Raw genomic sequence first — 22751 nt, 5'->3', positions numbered from 1 at the left:
AAATCAGTCTGACCCTGTGCCTCATGGGAACAGTCCAGCCCGAACTGCCAAGCCATGCCTTCCCTGGACCGGAAACAAGCTTCCTAGGACCGGTTTCTGGCATTTCAGCCGTCTTCAGCCAGGCTTGCTTGAATCCAGTGGCAAAGTGAGCAAGGGACTCACGTCTGAGCATACCCTGCCAACTTATGGCGAACAAAGCGGTACAAAAGGGGGTGGTGATGGACGGAGCATCAGAACCAATCAAACACTCACACCCAGTCAACAGATCCGGGTTTGATCCATCACCGTTCTTTAGCCCACTCTACCACCCCAGTTCAGACATGGCCCTATGCAAATCAGTCTGACCCTGTGCCTCATGGGAACAGTCCAGCCCGAACTGCCAAGCCATGCCTTCCCTGGACCGGAAACAAGCTTCCTAGGACCGGTTTCTGGCATTTCAGCCGTCTTCAGCCAGGCTTGCTTGAATCCAGTGGCAAAGTGAGCAAGGGACTCACGTCTGAGCATACCCTGCCAACTTATGGCGAACAAAGCGGTACAAAAGGGGGTGGTGATGGACGGAGCATCAGAACCAATCAAACACTCACACCCAGTCAACAGATCCATGCCACTGGAATCAAAGCTATCCAGGCTGAAGAGGGGTGAAACCCCAAAACCGGTCCTAGGATGCTTGGTTCCAGTCCAGGGAGGACCTGGCTTGGCAGTTCGGGCTGGACTGTTCCCATGAGGCACAGGGTCAAGACTGATTTGCTAATGGCTGGGTTCAAACTGGAATGGCATGGTGAGCAAAAAAACGATGGATTTAGGCCCAGATCTCTGTACTGGGGTGAATGTATGACATTGTTCTGCATTCTGTCCATCAATTGTTGTTTTTGCATTTGTCACCCCGAGTGGGATGGGTATGCTCAGACGTGAGTCCCGTGCTCTCCATGCCACTGGAATCAAGCTATCCTGGCTGAAGAGGGGTGAAACCCCGAAACCGGTCCTAGGATGCTTGGTTCCAGTCCAGGGAGGACCTGGCTTGGCAGTTCGGGCTGGACTGTTCCCATGAGGCACAGGGTCAAGACTGATTTGCATATGGCTGGGTTCAAACTGGAATGGCATGGTGAGCAAAAAAACGATGGATTTAGGCCCAGATCTCTGTACTGGGGTGAATGTTTGACATTGTTCTGCATTCTGTCCATCAATTGTTGTTTTTGCATTCAGGCCACGGAGCGGCAGCAGCTCAGGGATGCTGTCATGTTGATTTCTCCTCTGTGGCAACTGAAACAACCAGTCCAGAAGCTGGCACACAGATCATCTTGAAGTCTTTTTTGTTCCTGAGACTTCTTGAACAGGGGGCAAGCTCTACTTTAAGCCCGTTCTGTGGTGTTGGCACAAACAAAGTTCTCCTGGCACACATAATCCAGTTCTGTCCTGCTCAAGCCAGGTTCACTTTAGGAGGTGGAGACAGTATTGTCGAAGACCGACACAGTCCATTCAGGTGCATGTGGGAACTGCTCCCACCACTCTAGATGCAGGACAGACCCATCAGCCAGGCTGAGAGTCACCTTGGAATTCAGCACACACCTTAACCCCGTTTGTGTCCCTGTGTAGTATGAATGCACAAACTAGCCCCTGTCAGTCTAAAACCCAGACAGCGAATACAGAAACCGCAGAGACCCATGGATGGTTAGATGAGAAAATACCGACCTTCTAAAAGTGGTATTTTCACAACACACAGTATAAAGATCATCTTTACTAAAAGATGTATTTTGAAATCCTTAGTTCAGGCATACTAAGCTCCTCTTTTCTATCAGCTTTCCCAGGCAAGCTACCTTTGTAGAAGTGTTACAAAACAGCTCCCATGTTAATCTATGGGAGACATAGCCCTTCAACATGAAAATGAAATGCACAGTATTTCACCATGAGGACATGTAACAAACACCAGTACATGTCCTACCTTTTTCTTGCACTGCACCCTGCTCACAGGGGTACCTTGAAATTACCTTAGAGGTGTCTTAGATGTGAGATAACGGAAGGTTAGGGCCAGGCAAGTGGGAACACTTGCCTGGTCGACATGGAAGTTGAAACTGCAAGCAGACAGTGCAGTGGCAGGGCTGAGGACCCTTTGAAACGCTGCTTGTGTGGGTGGCACAATCAGTGCTGCAGGCCCTCTAGCAGCATTTGGTTTACCGGCTCTGGGCACACACAGTGCACTGTACTAGCGACTTAGTAGTACATCAAATGAGCCAACCATGGAAACACTAATCCATAAACACAGTTTACAGTAGGAGCACTTTAGTACTGATCGGCAGTATTAAAGTGCACAGAAACACTACATTAGCAAAAACAATATCCAGAGTACCACCAAAACCAGGTCAGAAGCAAAAATATAGGGAAAACACACCAAAAGATACCAGCTCTAACACCATGTGATAGAAAAGTGTGTTTCATTGACATACCTGTTTCTACAAATATGTAACTATTACTGTGGCTGCTAAATCTGCAGCACCAGATTTACTGACAAACTCACAACTAATGTATTGCTAGCTAGTGTCTCCTGAAGGTGAACTAGTGTAAATCTTTTACATGAAAAGTCACTTCATGAGGACAAATTTGATGTCCAATCCCTGCCTCTAAAAACAAAAGTATCCTCTACACCTCTCAACTCATTATCAGTGCATAATCTCAAACTATGTGATCTGTGTTATGGAAATATGTCTTAATTGCAGTTTATACATATGTTTCTTTTATTAAATGAATGTAATTAAGCAGGTGTCCTGTTGGTAACACTTGCTAAATGCACTCAATGACCTAATTCAGGGATAGACCAGCATCACAGTTTTTGTAGTACATATTTATGAGATGCAATGGCTCGTTTTTCTTAGATTTGTCACCCTACTGTCTATGCAGTACACCTCCAGTACAGCCCGCAGATGCCTCTCATGAACTGTCCCACTCTTGCTCTTTTGATGCAAATGTAAATGTAAATGTCAAGGTACTTATAGAGCGCACTGTCACCAGACGGCCACCTTGCGGTGTCGCCTTTTGCGGTTTCCTGGCGCTGATACTCATACCGCTGTGGAACCCCTCCTGGCTTTCCCTGTGAAGTGTCCACTCCTGGGCACCCCCAGGGCCAGGCATCCTTAGCGCTGTTGGGGCCGGTGTGGAGGCTAAGCAAGCTATTGCCCAGAGTTGCAGCGTGGGGCCCATGATTAGAATAGGCACCGAGGCGAGAATAGACAGGTCCGAGGAAATTGAGCCCGAACCCTGCCGAGGCGGGAATCGAACCCTGGTCCCTGACCAGAACTCTGCTTCAGGGTCTGCCACTCTAACCATTGAGCCACACTCCTCCACTTACGCTTACGCTGGGGCCTGTGATGTCTCGATCTTGCCCCAGAGAGGTGTCTGGCTCGTGCCCTGTGATGTGTTTCTTGCCCCTGTAAGGTGTATCTCTCAAGACCCTGTTTGGTGTCTCGCTCACACCTTTGTGAGGTGTCTCGCTCACACCCCTGTAGGGTGCATGTCTCATGCCCCTTTGTGAAGTCTGTCTTACGCCCCTTTTGTGGTGTCTGTCTCACACCACAGTGTGTTGTCTGTCTCACACCACAGTGTGTTGTCTGTCTCACACCACTGTGTGTTGTCTGTCTCACGCTGCTGTTTGGTGCCTGACTCACGCCCCTGTGAGGTGCATGTCTCACGCCCCTGTGTGGTGCATGTCTCGCGCCCCTGTGAGGTGTCTGTCTCACGCCCCTGTGAGGTGTCTGTCTCACGCCCCTGTGAGGTGTCTGTCTCACGCCCCTGTGAGGTGTCTGTCTCACGCCCCTGTGAGGTGTCTGTCTCACGCCCCTGTGAGGTGTCTGTCTCACGCCCCTGTGAGGTGTCTGTCTCACGCCCCTGTGAGGTGTCTGTCTCACGCCCCTGTGAGGTGTCTGTCTCACGCCCCTGTGAGGTGTGTCTCTCACGCCCCTGTGAGGTGTGTGTCTCACGCCCCTGTGAGGTGTCTCGCTCATGTCTCCGTGATGTGTTTCGCTCACACCCCGTCATGTGTTTCAATCACGCCCCGTGATGTGCTTCAATCACGCCCTTGCGGTGTCTCCTTCACACCCCTGTGATGTGCTCGCTCATGCCACTTCATTGTGCATAGTTCATGCCCCCATAACGTGTCTTAATCATTTCCTTGTGATGTGTCTTGCTCATTCCGCTGTGATGCATCCCCCCCATCAGTTCTACAAATTTAGAGGCTATCCCAGGGCCTTGACATATGGACAATGGCAGCCTTACCATCCAGTGTTGCAGTAGACAGCCCAGCCCTTTCGGGGAGGAAGACATGGAACTGACAGACAGCAGTGGCATCAGTCCTCCAACTCCTCATCTGCTGCTCCGATGGCCACTATGCTGCTTTAGTTTGTCCTCGGCGACTCCTGTCCAAACGATAAGGCACAGAAATCATTATCTCCTCCCTGGTTGACGATCTATCACTTCAGAAAGATGTCTTCCTGTTATTCAAAGGGGCTATGCCCTACCTTTCATTTCCTCCTCACCCCACTTTCCTCCCACACCAGATCGAATCGCAGAGGCGCAACTCTGCCCTACCGAAAAAAGGTGCATCTCTTGCTCTTCCGAAAGTGCCATTGAACGGGTACCAGACTGTGAGAGAGGCGAAGTCTATTATTTATGTTACATCCTCCTTCCAAAAAAGGATGGGGGCCTCAAACCTATCCTAGACATCCAGCCTAAATGCTTTCCTATGGAAGGGGAAATTCAAACTACTCACGTTGGCTCTGGCTCGGTCTATCCTGGACCAGGGTACTGAGTGGTGTTCCTGGATTTGCTAGAGGCTTATTACCTATCTTGCAGTTCCACGGGCATTACCTGCAGTTCACTGTGGATCAGGAATATCTTTAAATTTGTCATCTTTGGCCTCACCTCGCCCCCTCAGGTGTTCACAAAAGTAAAGGCAGTGGTCACTGCCCATCTATTGGATGTCAGGATTTCCAATATTCTGGTACCTTGACATCTGACTTTTGAAGGGGTTCTCGCTGCAGTCAGTTGTAGTCTACCTCTGGATGATGGTGGAACTCTTAACATCTTTGGGTTTTCCCATAAACAATCTGAAGTCCCACCTGTATACTTCACAGAGGCTTCCATTTATTGGGATGATTCTGGATGTGGTGAGGTTGAATGCCTGCCTTCTACTGCTGAGTGTCTGGGACATTTGGGCTCAGATTCTGATGTTTTGGTGTCAGTCCTTGATCTCGGTGATGATGGTTCTGAGGCTTCCATGTCTCTTGGCCTCAAGCATCTTCCTTGTCAGTAATACCGGATATCGGTAATAACGAATCAGACAATATTACTGTGGACTCCTTTTGGAGCGCTAGGTTCTTTTCCCTTACCCCCATCTAGCTTTCAGCTTAAATTAGGGCTAGCTGCACCACAGGCCCATTACTGTGACAGTTATAATGAGTGACAATTTAGACAGAGATAGGTTGGCGGCTGAACTATTCGATAACTTATGTAGAGGTAGCACGGTAAATGAGGCAGTTAGAAATACTAATCAGACAAAAAATGAAGGACTACGTGACAAATTTATTAGACTTGAAAGACTTAAGCGGTCTGAATTATCCAAGTGGTGGGATGGTGCCACATTGAAACAATATCTAAAATTAAATAGGATCCCTAGAGGTCTTCAATCCGAAATCATCCCAACATATGATGACTTGGACGAGGACCTCCTTATGATTTGGGAGAAGGAATTAATATCTAGCTCGATTAAACTAATGGAAATCCTTATTGAAAATGCAGAAAGAAAAGTAAAAAAGTTGCAAGTAAAAATCACACAGTTGGAAGAAGAAATCACATCTCTTAATATGCCTGAAGTAGCAGCTAAGAACTATGATATATTGAAAGGAGTTCTATTAAATCATCAAAATGATATCAAACAAAGAAAGGCACGCAAGTTAAAAAGAGATGAAGTGGATTACAACAGTGGAAGAATTTTCACTTTTTCCAAGAAATATGATCATCTCATCTCTGATAAAAGTAAGCAGGTGCCTGATTCCCAGTCTACTAGCTCCAGCAACACATCACTTAGCACAGTACCTACCAGTGGCAGTGATGTGGAGGGGGGCTCAGGAGCGACAGGGAGACAATTACACCCTTTGGGCAACTCATCTTTCCTACAGGAAGTGAATCGGATCAAAAGAGGGAACAGAGAACAGGACAAGAGAACAGGAAATACAAGAAAACTAGGAGGGGCAAGAGGAGTGGCAGTAGAAGGAAACAGAGCAGGGATGAAAACACGCTCATGGGACAAGAAGGATTGAATAGTTCTGAAATAGAAGAGGTGCAGATAATTAATTTGTCAGATTCTTTACTCACAGTAAACATGATCAAGGTTTTGAAGAAAGGCTTGGGATTCTGTCCATATTATTTGGGGAACTTGTGTGATATGAAAATTGACTTATTTCGGTTTATCAGACGCTTAAAACTGAAAAAACATTTTGCAATGAATCCTATATCAAATAAAGAGGTTGTATCACAAGTATGTAATTCAGCATCAAATACATTGACAATTAGAGATATCCAAGACACTGTAACATTACTTTCAATTACTGAAATGGAGGATGATCCAGTGACAATATCTAGAGTATTGGATGATTTGGATATTAGACCAGACGTTTCCTTATCCAGTGGACTTAAGGGGAAATCTCGCTGGTCTCCAACTTTGGTGAGTGGTAATAATATTGAAATCTTTCACTCATTGGTTATTAATGATCTGGACAATATATGTAACAAAAATGTTGATGCCATTAAGTTTTAACAAGATAATCTAACAAAACAGGAACGCCAGGCTCTAAAAACATTAGCAGAAGACCCCAACCTAATTATTAGAAAGGCGGACAAAGGGGGTAACCTTGTTGTGATGAACAAGATTGACTATGAACAGGAAGTATACACGCAATTGAATGATGTGCAATGTTACGAAAGAATTGTTTATAATCCAATGTTCTCTCTTGTTACTAAAATCAATGGATTTCTTAAAAATTGGCATGATATTGATCTTATTGATGATGATGAATTTCTGTACTTAAAAGTGAACCGTCCTAGGTACCCATGCTTGTGTACCTTACCAAAAATTCACAAAGACCTCCCTTTTCCACCAGGGAGGCCTATTGTATCTGGTATCGGTGGGCCTACTGAGCGCCTGTCACAATATGTTGATGTGTTTTTACAGCCAATTGTGGTTAATTTACCTTCATTTATTAAGGATACGAGGCATATTCTCAATATCTTGAGTGATATTATCTGGGAAACAGATATGATGCTTGTGACACTCGATGTGGTATCATTATATACCAGTATACGTAATGAGTTGGGCTTAAAAGCGGTTAGCCATTTTCTGTCAAAAAGACCTGCCAGTCAATGGGAGCATACTAAAATGTTGTTATCTATGACAGAATTAATTTTATGTAACAACTATTTTCTCTTCAAAGGGGATTGGTTTAGGCAAAAACAAGGAGTGGCTATGGGCTCTAGATTTTCGCCGGCCTACGCAAATCTGTTCATGGGTTGGCTAGAGGAAATGGTGGTATGGGGCCCATCAGGCAGTCGCTGGAATGACCAGATCCTTTACTGGGGACGCTATATAGATGACTGCCTGATGATTTAGACAGGTACAGTGGAATCACTGCAGGAATTTACAAGCTATCTTAACAACAATTATATGAATATTAAATTTACATCGCATGCAAGTTTCACAAATATAGTGTTTCTAGATGTTGAATTGTATGTGAAGGATAACAAGATCCACAGTAATATGTATCGGAAACCTACATCATGTAACGCTATATTGCATGCTGATAGTGCACATCCTCGGCATCAGATAACAGCAATTCCATATGGTGAAATGCTAAGAGCACGACGGAATTGCAGTGAAGACAGTGAATTTAAGACATGTATTGCAGATATGGAAAGGCGATTCATCCAAAGGGGTTATTCTAGATTAGATGTTATGAAAGCTAAAAATAGGGCTTTAAAGATTAATAGAGCATCTACACTGAGGCCAGCTCGGTCAGTAACACCAGAAACACCGAGTGTTAGGATGATTGCTGATTATAACTCTATGAGTGCAACGCTTTACAAAAGTCTGAATAAACACTGGCACATCTTGAAAGCAGATAGAACATTGAAAGAATTTTTTGGGGATAAACCTCAAATTACCTTTCGGAGAGGTAAGACATTGAGTACAATATTGAGTCCCAGTTACCCTATTGATAAAAAACAGGAGGTATGGCTTTCACAATTGAGCAAGGGATTTTACAAATGTGGACATTGTAATATGTGCAAATTTGCAAAAGATAGAACTAAACGGTTCGTGGATGACAAGGGTCATACATATGATATTCTGTCCAACATCAATTGTACTACTAAATTTGTGGTGTACATTATTATGTGTAAATGCCAAAGAATTTTATGTGGGCAGTACAATCAGGGCACTAAAAGAGCGTGTCAGTGAGCATTTCAGAGCTGTCAAATGTAATGACTCCAGATATCCGATTGCTGAACATATTCATAATTGCTCAGCACAGGGTCCATCTAAGTCTTTTCAATTTATTGGTATTGAGCATGTCAAATCAGACCCACGAGGTGGGAATAGGGAGCTTCAACTGCGGAGACAAGAGGCAAGGTGGATCATGCGCTTGAGGGCGGTTGAGGTGGGTCTTAATTATGACCATGAGTTACAGTATTTTCTGGGTGACTAGGCATTGTAGGGATATGAATCAATCTTCCATATGTGGTTATTATCAATGAATATTATGATGGTAGTAGCTGGTAACTCTGAGACATTGGAGGCCTTATTATGATTTAAGAACGTAGCCTATCCAAAGGGGCGTTTTCCTATTAGATGGACACCTCTTATTAGGTATGTATCATTTACACAATATGATTGGATTTTACAAAATAATATAGGAATATAACTTATATCTTGGGCGCTTCTGAAAAGGAGGATTATTCTGCCTTTTGTCCTTTGCTCATTTATAATATAGCAGCAGGACCATTGAGAGCTCGCTTGGGTTAATCTCGTACTCTGAGAAGAACTTTCTAAGATGGAGTCCGCCATAGACATTGTGAGTGTCATCTTCTTGATGTCGATTACCAATCCTTTATTAGCATACTGATATTGATGTTTATATCTATTTATATCGTGGGCGCTTCTGAAAAGAAGGGATATTTTGCCTTTTGTTTATAATTTTGCTCACTTTTAACAAAGCAGCAGGACTATTGAGAGCTCGCTTGGGATTATCTCGTACTCTGAGAAGAACTTACTAAGATGCCGTCTGCCATAGACATTGTGGGTGTCATCTCCTTGATGTCATTTACCAATCCTTTATTAGCATACTGATATTTATGTTGGGTAAATATATAGCACTATTTCTGATAATATGGGTCTTCTTTATTATAGAGATTATGTTTGAAACTTTTTACCCGTCTTTGGTTTATTGACAATATTAGAGCGTTTTGTTGTAATGGCGCCCGTAATAGTTAGTAAGGGGTTAGTCACCTCCTTTATTTTTAGGCCTTTAAAGCATGACGATGCTATCACGTGATTGCCTACGTGAACCTGTATTCGGGAAGTAGTGTCTGTGAATAGGTGAGCGAATGCGTATAGGTCTCTAAACTTTTGTAGCAGTACTATTAGAATCAGTTAGCCTTTGTGACTATTTCTTTTTGATTTTGATTGCAGGTCCCGGTACTCATGGGTACCTATTGAATAACGAATAATATTTTGGAGTTTAATTTATCGGGGAGACGAAAGTTTGCAAGGTGAGCGAGTTCGTAATAGTAGCGTTCTGTGTACATTATTAGTACGATCGATCTAATAGATAGTGCATTTTTCAGTATTTCTGTCTATCTTTAACTTGTAGGTCCCGGAACCTTATGGTATCTACAAAGAAATATATTCAAAACCCTAGCGGATTGGCTCGTATTAGGAATCGGTGTAGATAATTTCGTGTCTTGCTAGAGGTGAGATTTGTTTGAAAGCATTAGCGTAAACGACGCTGATTGCGGTAGGGCTTTTTCGAACTTAATGACTTTCGACTATACATCAGACTGTTATGATTATTCCTTTCAGGGATATTTGGTGCAGCATCTGAAGCGGGATATAAATATTAGCAATTTGGAGTTAAGGAGGTAAGAAAGCGTTAAGAATTATGGCAGGAGAACCGTTTTGCAAGTGATTTTCCTATGCCTCTTGTGTCTCGCAGTTAGTAATTGTAAAATTTATTCAATATGAATTACTCTAGGAATACATTGGAATAAGAGAATTGAAGGTATGAAAAAAACACTTAATATTGAAATCGTATAGCATGTCTCTCACTAGTTTGGGGTGATTTGCACTAATTTGGTTCTTTCTAAACAGATTATATGGGTTGTGACCGGTTTATGACAGTGGATTGTAGGGCACTTGGTCCATACACATTATGATTGATGTATTATTTTACTGCATGTGAGTGAGATAATCTTCACATGTTAATAAGCCAAAACAACCGGAATGCATATTACTTTGATGACGGTTGGTTCTTTATATGCATTATTTTGCTGTCCTCTACACAAGTTTTGGATTTAATCCAATTAATTTATAAATTGAAATTAATATGGAAGACTCCATCTACTGTAATATAATTTTATTACTTCCAGCCCTGAGGAAGTCGTTTGGGTTAATCCCTATTGCGACGAAACGCGTTGGGAGTGGAAGAAACCATTGAAGAATAAAGAAGAACAAAAGTTCTAATGATTAATGTTGTTTATTGAATTATTACATACATGTCTAAAATTTTGCGTATGCATCAACAGCATTTGTTAGTAATACCGGATGGCACAATCGCACCTGCAATCGAACCTGGAATCCCCGTGGACTACGCATCAAAGTTGTCTCTGACTCATCCTGGTTTCGAAGGAGATGACGTATGCATCACTACTGGGTTAGAGATTTCATCCAGGGGAGGTGGAGATCAGAGGCCTCTTGTCTCCAGTGGAAAGCCACCCCCACACCAATCTTCTGGATCTTCGGGCCATTCGTTTGGTCCGGACGGCTTTCCTGCTTCCCATCGGGGAGGCGCATGCAGGTTCGCACATACCACACCAGCGCTGTATGGTCTTGCATTAAACAGGGCGCCGTGGGGTCCTGGCATCTGTGAGTCTGTGAGAAGAGGCTCTGCGTCTCTGCAAGTGTCTCTCGTTAGCAGAACATCTTTCTATTGGCCAACTACCTGGCAGCAGTTCCTGATTGCCAGAGTGGATGAATTGACCAGCCATTGCCTGGTGGATCACAAGTAGCAGCTGCATCTTGAGGTGGAGCAGGACATTTCTGATCATTAGAGAGAGCCCTTGCTAGATCTGTTTTCCTGCACTGAGAATGTCCAAAGTTAACAATTTTGTGCGTTGGAGTTTAATTGAGCACTTGTTAAGAGACGCATTCCGACTGGAATGGAATGCGGGACTCCTGCTGCTACCTCTCCAGGCCAAATTTCTGAAGATCAAGAACGACTTGACACATGTCATTTAAATTGCCTTGAACTGGACCAGGAGAGTGTGGTACCTGGAACGCCGAAGCATGAGCATCTGTCCTCCAATCAGGTTAACACTTTAGGAGGACCTCCTGCCTTAGCAACAGGGCAGGGTCCTTCCTCCATTTGTGGAGATTGGAATCTGCAATTTACTGCATTTGACATGCCATCTGAGGTGGTAGATGTGATTCCCTCTTCCAGACATCAAAACCATATGTGCTGGACGCTGGGATAAGATTGCTGCCTGGTATTGTACTCAAAACACTGACCCTTTGCAGGCTGAGATTTTGGATATTCTGTTTGTTCTTGCATTAGCACAGCAAGGCCTTGTAGTGGGCAATGTGAAAGGTTATTTGTGAGCCCTGTCGGCCTTTCTGCTGTTCCCATATTAGATGTCCTTGTTTCATTACCAGTTGTGATGCAGTTTCTTAAAGGTTTGTCACATATGTTTCCTCGCAAAACGTTTGTGATGCCCCAGTAGGATCTTAACTAGACCTTGACATTTCTTTTGTATTCTCCTTTCTAGCCTCTGCATAGTTGCTTGCTGTGGTTTTTGTCCCTGAAATCTTCCTCATTGTGATTACGTCAGCCTGTCACATTAGAAAACAGCAGGTACTTTCAGTGCAACCACCCTACTCCACCTTCTTTCTATAAAAATCAGTGCGGAGGACTCTCACAGCCTTCTTCCTGAAATTTGTGCCTGCATTCCTTATTGGGACGTCATTCACTCTATGCGCCCGCTCACCTTCAAAAGAGGGAGAGAGGTTCCGATAGTTAGACCACAAAAGGTCCTTGAGTTTTTATCAATTTTACCAAGTCCCATCAAATGGAAACTCAATTTTTTCTGGGGTTCCTTTCAGTGAATGAGGTGCAGCACAGGACCCCGTCAAAGTGAATAGTCCTCTGCATTAACATCTGCTCTTCATTGGCCAAAAGCTAGCCCTGCGGAACTGATTGCCTATTCCATCAGAGCCAAGACCACCACAATGGCACTGGCCTGAAGGAAGGGGGGTGCTGCTCTTGATATATACCAGGCTGCATGATGGATGGATGGTGCATACTGCCTTCAAAAAGCCAGGTCACTTCACTCGCTTGTTCCTGCAGGACTTTGATTCTCCACCTTGGGAGGTACTGCTTTGGTATCTATACTAAAGATGAGGATTCTGGGGTGAAAAGTATCTATCAGAAGAACAGGTTTCATACATTCTGTATCACGCTTTCTGATGGATACTCGATCTAACCACAGATTTCTCATTGCACTCCCAGTTCTGTGGAGTGGCTTCTATTTAACAGCTGAAATGGCACAAGTTAAAGATCACCACACTGTCACCACCATTTGCTTTATATTCCATGTCTGGAAGCCCAAAACGAGAAAGACAACAAACTGAAGTTAGTGTGCAAGATGGCACTTATATGCAGCACTGTTGGGTCACTTCCGGGACAGTATGAAGCCAGCGCAAAGCCACCCAGCGCCATCTATGGCGTTCTGCATCACTGATGTAAAAATCCTCCAGAACCAGACTGCTGCATGGGGGATATTCTAAAGGTGAAGAATATGTGGTTAGATAAAGTATCAACCAGAATGAGCGTTACTGTAGGTAAGTACCTTGTTAGTCACAGGTGCAGTAATCTCATAGTTACATATACTGAGCATGGATGGAATAAGTGAGTCAGCAAATTCCATCACCGTGTGATGCCTCCAGCATATGCCCCAGTGTTTCATCTTGTTCTTACTTCTGTGATTTATCTAGCTCTCATTCTCTGCAAACAGTTTGAATGAATATTCAAGTAAAGCACTGACTAGGGTGGAGGAAATCAAGAGGGTGTGTCTTCCTGTGTTCCTACAAAAGGGAGATGAGTGGTAGGGTTGTAGTCATGTGGTGTGATCCCTTTGTGATGACAACTGTTTGAATCTCTCACCACTCGTTGCTCTCCCCTCCCATTCTTTATTGTTCTGTTTCAGACTCTGTTGAATCCGCTAAAAGAGAGATGGCCATCTTCTTCCCAGAGTTCAGTGTAAGCTCCTGGTATGAGCAAGAGGAGCCTCGTTTCCGCTTGGGTGCCATGACATACAACCAAGAGCAACTTATTCACGCAGTGCACCAGGAAAAGGACACAATCCCATCTAATGCCTGCACAAAGGACCGAATAGAGACCGAGACGGGTTTATAGGCCAAAAGTGGAACTTACACAAACACCAGTTCACTGGGTCAATGCTAAGAGAAACTCATCTAAAGATTGAAGGAACGTTTCGTTTTATTCTAAACCTGCCATGACCTATTTATTTTGCTGTAAAGAAATCTAAACTCTGTGTCAGTTCTGTTGACCCTGAAGGACCTATGCATCTTATTAATAATAATCTGTTCTCTGTTGTGTTGTTCCCATCAAGAGCTGCTGGCATTACAGAGCTATATGGTAGTGTATTTTGTATATTTGTACTCTAAACAATAATTTGTATTTGTATTTATTGCAAGTAAAATGAGCCTGACTCCTGCTCAGTGGTGTTGGAAGTAAAACCCTTCATGTGCAACTGAACCTGCATTGCAGTTGTCAGGGCATGGAAAACTTACTATGCACTGATGCACCAGTGTATTCTTGAGTTAGAGCTGTAGTCTACTGGCTGTTGCTAGCTTTAAAACCATGCGACTACAGTGTCTGCTTTCTGAGTTGACCAAATAATGTGATTCTTGGCAAATTACTGTCTCCCTGATCTAATTCACTTTATCAGCAGTCACCACCTCACTTGCTATCTCTAGCATTTGCACTGTATGTCTGACTGGTAGACAAGCACTGGATTTACCCGAGGGCTCCATGTTTTTAGGATTGGCATTGGGGTAAGATGCAATGAGGTATTGTCAGGGAGAAATAGATAATTGAAAGAGTGGTTATTTTGTGTTTATTTCGTGGCACTGATGAGAACAGTGCATAGTATATAGAGGAAAGGGAATAGCGAATGGCTCTGGGTCCCATTGTCTATTCTGGACTGTATTTCTTCTATTGTTTATTTTTCTCTTTTCTCCATTTCTTTGCCCATCATTTAAGTGATGTAGTTTTGTCATTTCAGCTCTATTGATGTATTATTTTTGATGTGTATGTTAGGTTTTTTACTGTATCTGCCTTTTGTATTTGAAGAAGAAAACAATAAAAAACAATAAAAAGGTTAGGGCTGTGTAGGTGCTTAAAAGCATCCCTTTACTTGAAAAAAAACTGGGAAAAACATAGTAAGAGAACTGCCAGTGTCCTTGTAAGAGGATGGTGGCCATTAAGATGACCATAGTACACAAGCAGTGAGGCTTACATTCTTCGTGTAATCTCACAATCAGTATGGAAGGTCTACGGAATTTGCTGATACGTCCTCCACTCATTCTAAATCCACAAAGAAGGATTTTGTTAAAAAAAGATAAAATTTGCCATTCATTATCAAAAAGTGAAACTAAAAATATAAGGCCTAGATGTTTTCACAAGCTACATTACATCAATAATATATTTCACTGAAAAAAACAAAGGTAAGAGGGACGTTCTAGTTGGGTTCAGATTTTACACACACAAAACCATAAAAATTCAGCAATGATAGTTATCTCCAGTAACTATAACTCGTGCCCTAAGGTAACTGTAACTCGCGCCTCGCAACAGTTTTCTCATCCCTAATTTCATGGCAAGACCGGAGGTTATCATTATGCATCAATACTTTTATTACACCACTCCTTGCAGCACTTCAAAGTATTACATCACCAAACCATAACTCTACAACATAGAATGTCCAAACAATATATATTCCACAACTCAGCAGCCATCTTCCTCTTTTATTTGCTGCTCCTTGCAGATAAGTATACTCTTGTGTGCGTCTCTGAATGACAATGTGTTTAATTTAGCAATGTTTTAATATGTAATTGTATTTTGATCTTAGAATTGTTGTGAACTGTGTGATAAGTAACTTGTTATTGAACTTAGTTGCAATGTGTATTTCTTCAGAATTTTAACCCAATTTACAGGTTGAATGTAAGCTAATAAGGTAGGTTTATGTGGTCATTATTAGGTTTATATGTATTCATTTAGGGGATTATCCTAAAAAAAAGGAAAAGAAAGTGTATCATTTAAATCGTTGCGCCGCAAGCACACAAGTGTGGAATTGCGGCTTGCGACGAGTCTCGAGGCTTCTGTTCCGAGTCACGTTCTCTGCAGCGGCTCGGGGCTGAGGTTAGAGGGCCAAGATGCGTCATCACGCGTACGTGCTTGGGTGTGCATCGCGGCCATCTTAGATGAGGACTAGAGCGTGTTAGCTGCATACTGGGCGTTCGAGCAAAGACAGTTGGAACGGTCATCAGCTGTTGTAGAGCGTGTCTGGGTCAATTTTGACTAGCGAACTGGTGGATTTTGATTGAGAATAAAAGGGAGCATGTTGAAAGCAAGCGGTATGGAAGAATATTTAAAGTAAGAGTTTTTGGGATTTTAAATTCTTCATTTTAAGTGGTATTGAGGAGCTGTAAAGTGTTTTGAAATGGAGAACAATGACAATGCTCAAAGTTCTAGTTCAGGAGAGACAGATTTGAGAAAGATAGTGCAAGATGAGATTAAAAGCTCTATGAAGGATGTTTTAAAGAGTGTATAAAAAGAAATAGGAGAGTTGAGGAGAATTCTGAAGAAGAATATTAGTTGTTGGATGAAGAGGAGAGTAGTGAGAATAGGGTTAAAGGAAAGAGAGCTAGGAAAGTAAAGAATATTGAAGTGGGTGTAAAGTTTTTTTAAAAAGGGAATGGTGAGCTGTGCGCCACAAGAGAAGAATGTGTCCTTCGCGGCACAAAAGATGGTGTGGCTTGTGGCACAAGAGACATGGATGAATCTCAAAATGAGATACTGATTTTGGAAAGTGAGGATGAAGATGATGAGATCATCCTGGATGACTATTTTGATGATGGATCGGACATGGATAAGGGTAAGGTGGATAAGGAAAGGAAGGGGAAGGGTTTAGTAAAGGATCCACAGGGAGAGGATACGTTTAGTCCTGAGCTTATTAGACACCCTAGGAGCGCTGATTGGTGGCCTTTGCCACATTTTGCGGAGTTTATTTATAGTTATGGATTCGTAGGCCGTTGGAGAAAGAAGCTAGGGCGGTTATGAAGGCGGAGTGTTCACATCCGGTTGTGGATGGGAAGTGTTGTTTGGCACCTGAACTGAATCCTGACCTGATTCGTTTTCTTTTTAAAATGGGACGTGACCCACGGAAAGGGTTAGAGAAGGCCTTGAAACAGTGTCAGGATAAATTGCTGGACGTTTTGGGACCTGTAGCCAGAATCCTTGACATGGCGGAGGAGGCAAAAATGAAGAGAGTTCATGTAGATATTGAACTTCTAAGAGGATGGTCTCAGAGAGCGGTTTGCTTGCTAGGCAACGCAAATGCAGCCTTAACGACAGAGTGGCGTAAAGGTGTACTAAGGAGGATTAGTCCGAAGCTGGGGGATTTTTCAGAGAAGGAACCAGCGGATGATCCAAAGGGGTATCTTTTTGGAGAAGGAATGGTGAAGGGAGTTGCAAAGTACGTAGCAACCTTCACCAGCCTGGATAAAGCCCAAACAAGCCTGAAAAGGGTGTTTAATAGGGTTTTTTTGACAGAGCCGGGGCAAGGGCCCGTTTGCCTGGCCGCTCCTTCTCAAGGGCACAGTACCAGTCTAATGGAAGAGATGCATTCAGGGGTTTCCAGTCCGCAACTGGAGTTTACCCACAAAGAGGGAGAGCTGCCGGCAGAGGGCGGCAGCCAAAGGGACGAGCACAGTTTGCTCAAGGATCACATGGTAAGTATGACAACAGTTTTTGGTTCTTCCCCAGGCAAGGTAGGGGGAAGGTTGAGATTTTTCGAGGAAAATTGGAAAAGGTACCTGGGTTTTAGAAACTGTAAAGGGTTATGTGGTGGAGTGGGTGGAGATGCCAATTCAATTGAAAGAACCAAGTCAACTGGTATTCAATGGAGATTTACAAGAAATCGTAGGAGAAGAGGTGTTGGAGATGTTGAAAAAGGGTGCAATAGAAGAGGTTATAGAGGAAGACAGAGTTTGTAAGTACTATTTTCTTCGTGGGAAACAAAGGAAAAAGGATGGAGACCTGTGATAAATTTTAGAGGTTTAAATTAATTTGTGGTTTACAGGCATTTCAAGATGGAGGGTATCCATCTTTTAAGGAATATTCTACAGGTGAACAATTGGTTAGTAAAGTTGGATCTGAAGGATGCTTACTTCACGATTCCAATAGCAGAGGAAAGCCGAAAGTTTCTACAATTCAGATGGTTGGGTCGTTTGTATCAGTTTACTTCCCTTCCGCTTGGTCTGGCAACAGCGCCATGGTGTTTCACAAAGGTGTTGAGGCCGGTGGCGAAGGTTCTCCGAGAGAGAAATGTACATATGATTATGTAGCTAGACGATTTTTGGATAATGTCTCCGAGTCAAGAGGATTTGAAAGATCAGTTAATGTTAACCATGGAACTTTCAGAAAGTTTGGGGTTTGTTGTAAACGAGAAGTCAGTCCTGGTTCCGAGTCAGTGTTTGGAGTTTTTAGGTTTCATTGTGAACACTGTAGAGAAAACATTGAGTTAGCCAGAGAAGAAGGTAAAGAAAATAAAAACAGAGGTGAAAGGAATCTTGAAGAAGGAGATGGTCAATTTGAGGGCTTTGGCAAGAGTGATAGGTTTGTTTTCGTCCTCGATTCAGGCAATATTCCGGGGACCTCTTCATTACAGAGCTTTGCAGCGATTGAAGGCAGACGCTCTCAGGAAGGGCATGTGATATGGAGATCAAGTCTCTATTTCGACAGAGGCTCGGGAGTAGTTGGTTTGGTGGTTGGAGAATCTGGAGGCATGGAATGGTCGGGCGAATTTTGGAATCTGCCCAGACTATGTGTTGGAGACGGATGCAAGCCTTTTTAGCTGGGGAGCTAGTCTGGAACATCAGGAGACAGGCGGAGGTGGTCTTTGGAGGAGAGATCTGTGCACATAAATGGTTCGGAGATGTTGGTGGGGCTTTTTGCCTTAAGAAGTTTTGGAAGACAGTTGAAGAGTTACAATGTTTTGTTAAAGATGGACAACATTTCTGTGGTGCGATACATAAATCGATTGGGTGGAACCAGGTCGAGGAATCTGACTCACTTGGCGAAGGAGATCTAGAGTTTTTTTTGGAGGAAAAAAATTGGCTTGCAGGCAGAATATTTTCCAGGTCAGAGCAATGTAGTAGCAGATTGGAATTCGAGATATCTAAGAGACTATAGCGACTGGAAGCTGAATGTTAAGTATCTCAGGAGAATATATCAAGAGTGGGGCCCATAGGAAGGAGGATCTGTTTGTGTCGAGGCTGACATTTAAGTTGGATCAGTTTTACAGTTGGAGACCGGATCCTTTGGCAGAGGAGGTGGATGCGTTCCACCAGGACTAAAGGATGGTTCGGGGTTATGCTTTCCCCCATTCGCAATGATACAGAGAGTGTTGTTGATGGTGAGGAGACAGAGGTGTCCGCTGGTGTTGGTGATGCTGTTTTGGGCTGATCAGGCTTGGTTTACAGGTCTTTTAGGGTTGGCAATAGAGGAGCCTTTGTTTGTTCTGGATTCGGAGGATGTGCTTCTAGGAGAAGGAGAGGATTTTCTCCCTTTAGTTCAGGAAGGGGCTTTGACCCTTCTTGTTTGGAAGATATCAGGAGAGGAGAGCAGTTCGGAGAACTTTTGGAGCAAGCTCAGGAGTTGCTCAGGGAATCCTGGGCACCAGGTACCAGGAAAAGGTATTTGGGAGCATGGAGGAAGTGGTCTAGTTGGTGCTTGAAAAGTGGTCTGGATCCCGTGGACGCATCTGCAATAGATTTGCTAATTTTTTATCTTCTTTGTTTGAAAAAGGTTTGAGTTATAGGACTATCAATTGTTATAGGTCTGCAGTTGCAGCAGGTCATAATTTGGTTGGAGGTTGTTCCATTGGTAGAGCGCCATTGGTTTGCAGAGTGTTGAAAGGAGTTAAGCTGAGGAGACCACCTAGGCCTAGGTATAGTGGTTTGTGGGACATTAATAACATTTTAACCTTGTTTGAAAGTTGGCCATCTAATAGGTTCTTGAGTCTGAAACAGTTGTCTGGTAAACTTGCAAGTCTTTTGTGTCTAGTTTCCTTTAGGAGCGTTTCTGATGTAAGAGCTTTGGATATCCGTAACAGGTGTTTTTCTCTGGACGGGGTTCTCTTCAGCTTTACTAAAAGGACAAAATGTATGTCGAGCTCCATTTTTTTTTATCCTAGATTTGATGAGCATCCTAATTTGTGTGTGGTGAGGTGCTTGAAGGAGTACGAAAGTAGGTTGAGTGAATTTAGGAAGTATGGAGACGATCAGCTGCTTATTTCTTTTGTAAGACCATTTAGACCAGTAACCTCTCCCAACAATTGCTAGATTGGTGAGATTTTGTATATTTGAAGCCGGTGTGCATTTGGAAGAGTTTAGTGCACATTCTGTGAGGGGTGCGATGGCGAGTAAGGTTTTCCTGTCTGGAAGTTTGGAAGAGATCTTGCGTGCAGCTGATTGGTCGCATGTGAATGTTTTTGCGAAGATTTATTTGAAACCTTTGGGCCATGTTTCGTCTGTGGTTTTGTCACAGCTTTGAACATGCATAATGATAGCCTCCGGTCTTGCCATGAAATGTAGATTCTCCAAGTTTTTGTAGAGAGAATCTGGATTTCATTAAAGACACGGAGGCTAACATTATCCCTCCCACCCTCCTGTTTGAGTATGGAGGGGTGTGGAGTTATAGTGACTTAGTTTAAGTTTAAGATTTTGTCTGGTATGTTCTGTTTATGATGGGTGAACGGAAAATGTAAAAATTTTGTGTTTTTCAGATGCACAGTAAAGCAAGTTTTGATGTACTTTTTCTGCAGACGGGAGTCTTGATGTTCTCTTCCAAAGCAGCTTAAAAGAGGAAGATGGCTGCTGAGTTGTGGAATCTATATTTTTGGACATTCTATGTTCTAGAGTTATGGTTTGGTGATGTAATACTTTGAAGTGCTGCAAGGAGTGGTGTAATAAAACTATTGATGCATAATGCTAGCCTACGTGTCTTTAATGAAATCCAGATTCTCTCTACACAAACCTGAAGAATACATTTCACTGCACATGTTGCAGTGATATTATCAATAATGTCATGAGTGATGTTATTTGGGGTAATTAGCAGTGCATGGCGAGGGCGCGAGGTATAGTTACCTTAGGGCACGAGTTATAGTTACTTAAGATAACTATAACTGCTAAATTTCTATGATTTTGTGTGTAAAATCTGAGCCTAACTATAACGTCCCTGTAACCTTTGTTTATTTTTTTGTTGTGAATTTCTAGGGTTTTTGAATTTTATTTACTGAATTTAACTTTCTTGTAACTTTTGTTTCTTTCAGTGAATTTTTACTTTTTAATGCTATTTCCTAACTATAATGTCCCTGTAACCTTGGTGGGTAAGTGGTTGTGTGGATGTGTGAATCTGTGGTGGGTGTGTGAGTGCATGTGTCTGGCTGTGTGGGTCTGTGAGTGGGTATGGGAGTGGCTGTGTGGTGGGTGTGTGTGTAGGTGTGTGAGTGGCTGTGTGGGTGTATAGATGGTTTTGTGGGTCTGTTAGTGGGTGTGAGTGGCTGTATAGGTTTGTGAGTGTGTATGTTAGGGGTGTGAGTGGTTTTGTGGGTCTGTGAGTTGATTTGTGAGTGGCTGTATGAGTAAATGAGTGGTTGTGGGGGGTGTATGTGGTTGTATGAGTGGGTGTGTGAGTGCTGTGTGGGTCTGTGAGTGGTTGTGTGAGTTGTGTTGTGGGTGTGTGAGTGGATGAGTGGCTGTATGTGTGTGTAAGTGGGTGTGTGAGTGTATGAGTAGATACATGGGTCTGTGAGTGGGTGTATGAGTTTTTTTCTAATTGCGTTCTTGGTCCCCAGATCTACCCGAATCAGGGAGGATCAGCAGATCCTCACGAGCTTAAAAAAAAATTTGTGGGACAATGTTGCCCAGGAGAGGAACCCTCACAGACCCCTCCATGGGGCCCATGGAGCCCATGGGGTCAGGTTAGCTCTACCCTGACTCCTTCTGTTACTTTAAAATTGTATTTTTCCCAGTGCGGACAGAATCCCAATGAAGTAAATGGCGGCCTCAACTTTCTTCTCAGGTTGCAGCCAGCCAATTACGGCATTGCTGTTGGTGTGTGTATCTGCCCAGAGCCTCAGAATATCCGCGACAGATCCTTGGCTGTAGATATACATAAATCTTTTTACTTTAATAACTCCAAAATCACTGTACAGATTTACTCCAGAATACAAAAAGCACTCTTTCTAGACAAAGATGTAGCTTTCTGCCAAATGTGGTGTAATTCCATTCAGCGGTTCAGGCTGTAGTTGTGTCTAAAATGCCTATGGTAAATTGCATAGGGAAAACACCTTTTGGGACCCCACTTGATGGATCACCCCGAAACTTTACAGACAGCAGCTGAAGTGACTGGCAAACCAGTTTTAAAAATGTTGCAAAGATTTGTCCTATGGCGCCAAAGTTATTAGCAAAACAAAAAAATGTTTTTCCTATGGAAACTAGGTCCTAACTATACCTACCTTCTGGTGGCCACCAGTACGATATATATTCCCTGAAAAAAAAAAAAAAGTCACAGGGAGACTTTATAGTTAGGCTCAGAATTCACTCGTACAAAACCAGTGAAAGTCAGCAGTTATAGTTACCTAAGCGAACTATAACTTACCAGACCCCTCAGGATTTTGCGATGTACAAAACAATTGCGAAATCGTCACTTTTGTAAAAAAAAAACTGCGATTTTTACAAAAGTTCCCACAGAATATGTAAAAAAATATAAAACTAGCGTTCACCCTCTCTTTACTGGCTCTGTGCTGCCACTGAGCCATTAAGGGGAGTGTGAGCAACAGGCAGGCAGCAGAGGTGATAAATTTCTATCACCTGCCTTTGAAGTGAACTTCACCCCCTCCTGAGCAATTAGCCTGCAGGCCGCCTAACACTTTGTGTGCCTCCTGCAGACCCTGCAGGACATTAGAAAGCACAAGTATGCAGTATTTTTGTGGCAGGCATATATTTTGCCCACCACACAAATACAGCGAGAATTGAGGTATGTGGCCACATATTTTGCTTTTTTTGGCCATGAAATTTGCCACCCAAAGCCGCAAAATCCGGGGGGGTCTGACTTGCGCCCCTGCAATGGACTGCG

General features: G+C 43.2%; 1 protein-coding gene across 3 annotated transcripts in view; it reads left to right on the top strand.

Moving 5' to 3' along the window:
- NME6 (NME/NM23 nucleoside diphosphate kinase 6) overlaps positions 1-14715 on the top strand; it is a 136984-nt gene extending 122269 nt beyond the window's left edge. For all 3 annotated transcript variants that reach the window (XM_085653770.1, XM_085653769.1, XM_085653768.1), the window contains one exon: positions 13516-14715. In XM_085653770.1, the coding sequence (XP_085509896.1) occupies positions 13516-13724 (209 nt within the window). In that variant the 3' untranslated portion in view covers positions 13725-14715. The remainder of the gene's footprint in view (positions 1-13515) is intronic.
- The last annotated feature ends 8036 nt before the right edge of the window (positions 14716-22751 follow it).

Source organism: Triturus cristatus, chromosome 4_1 (assembly GCF_964204655.1).
Source record: "Triturus cristatus chromosome 4_1, aTriCri1.1, whole genome shotgun sequence".
Classification (NCBI taxonomy): Eukaryota; Metazoa; Chordata; class Amphibia; order Caudata; family Salamandridae; genus Triturus; species Triturus cristatus.
This window is presented reverse-complemented; position numbering and strand designations above follow the sequence as displayed.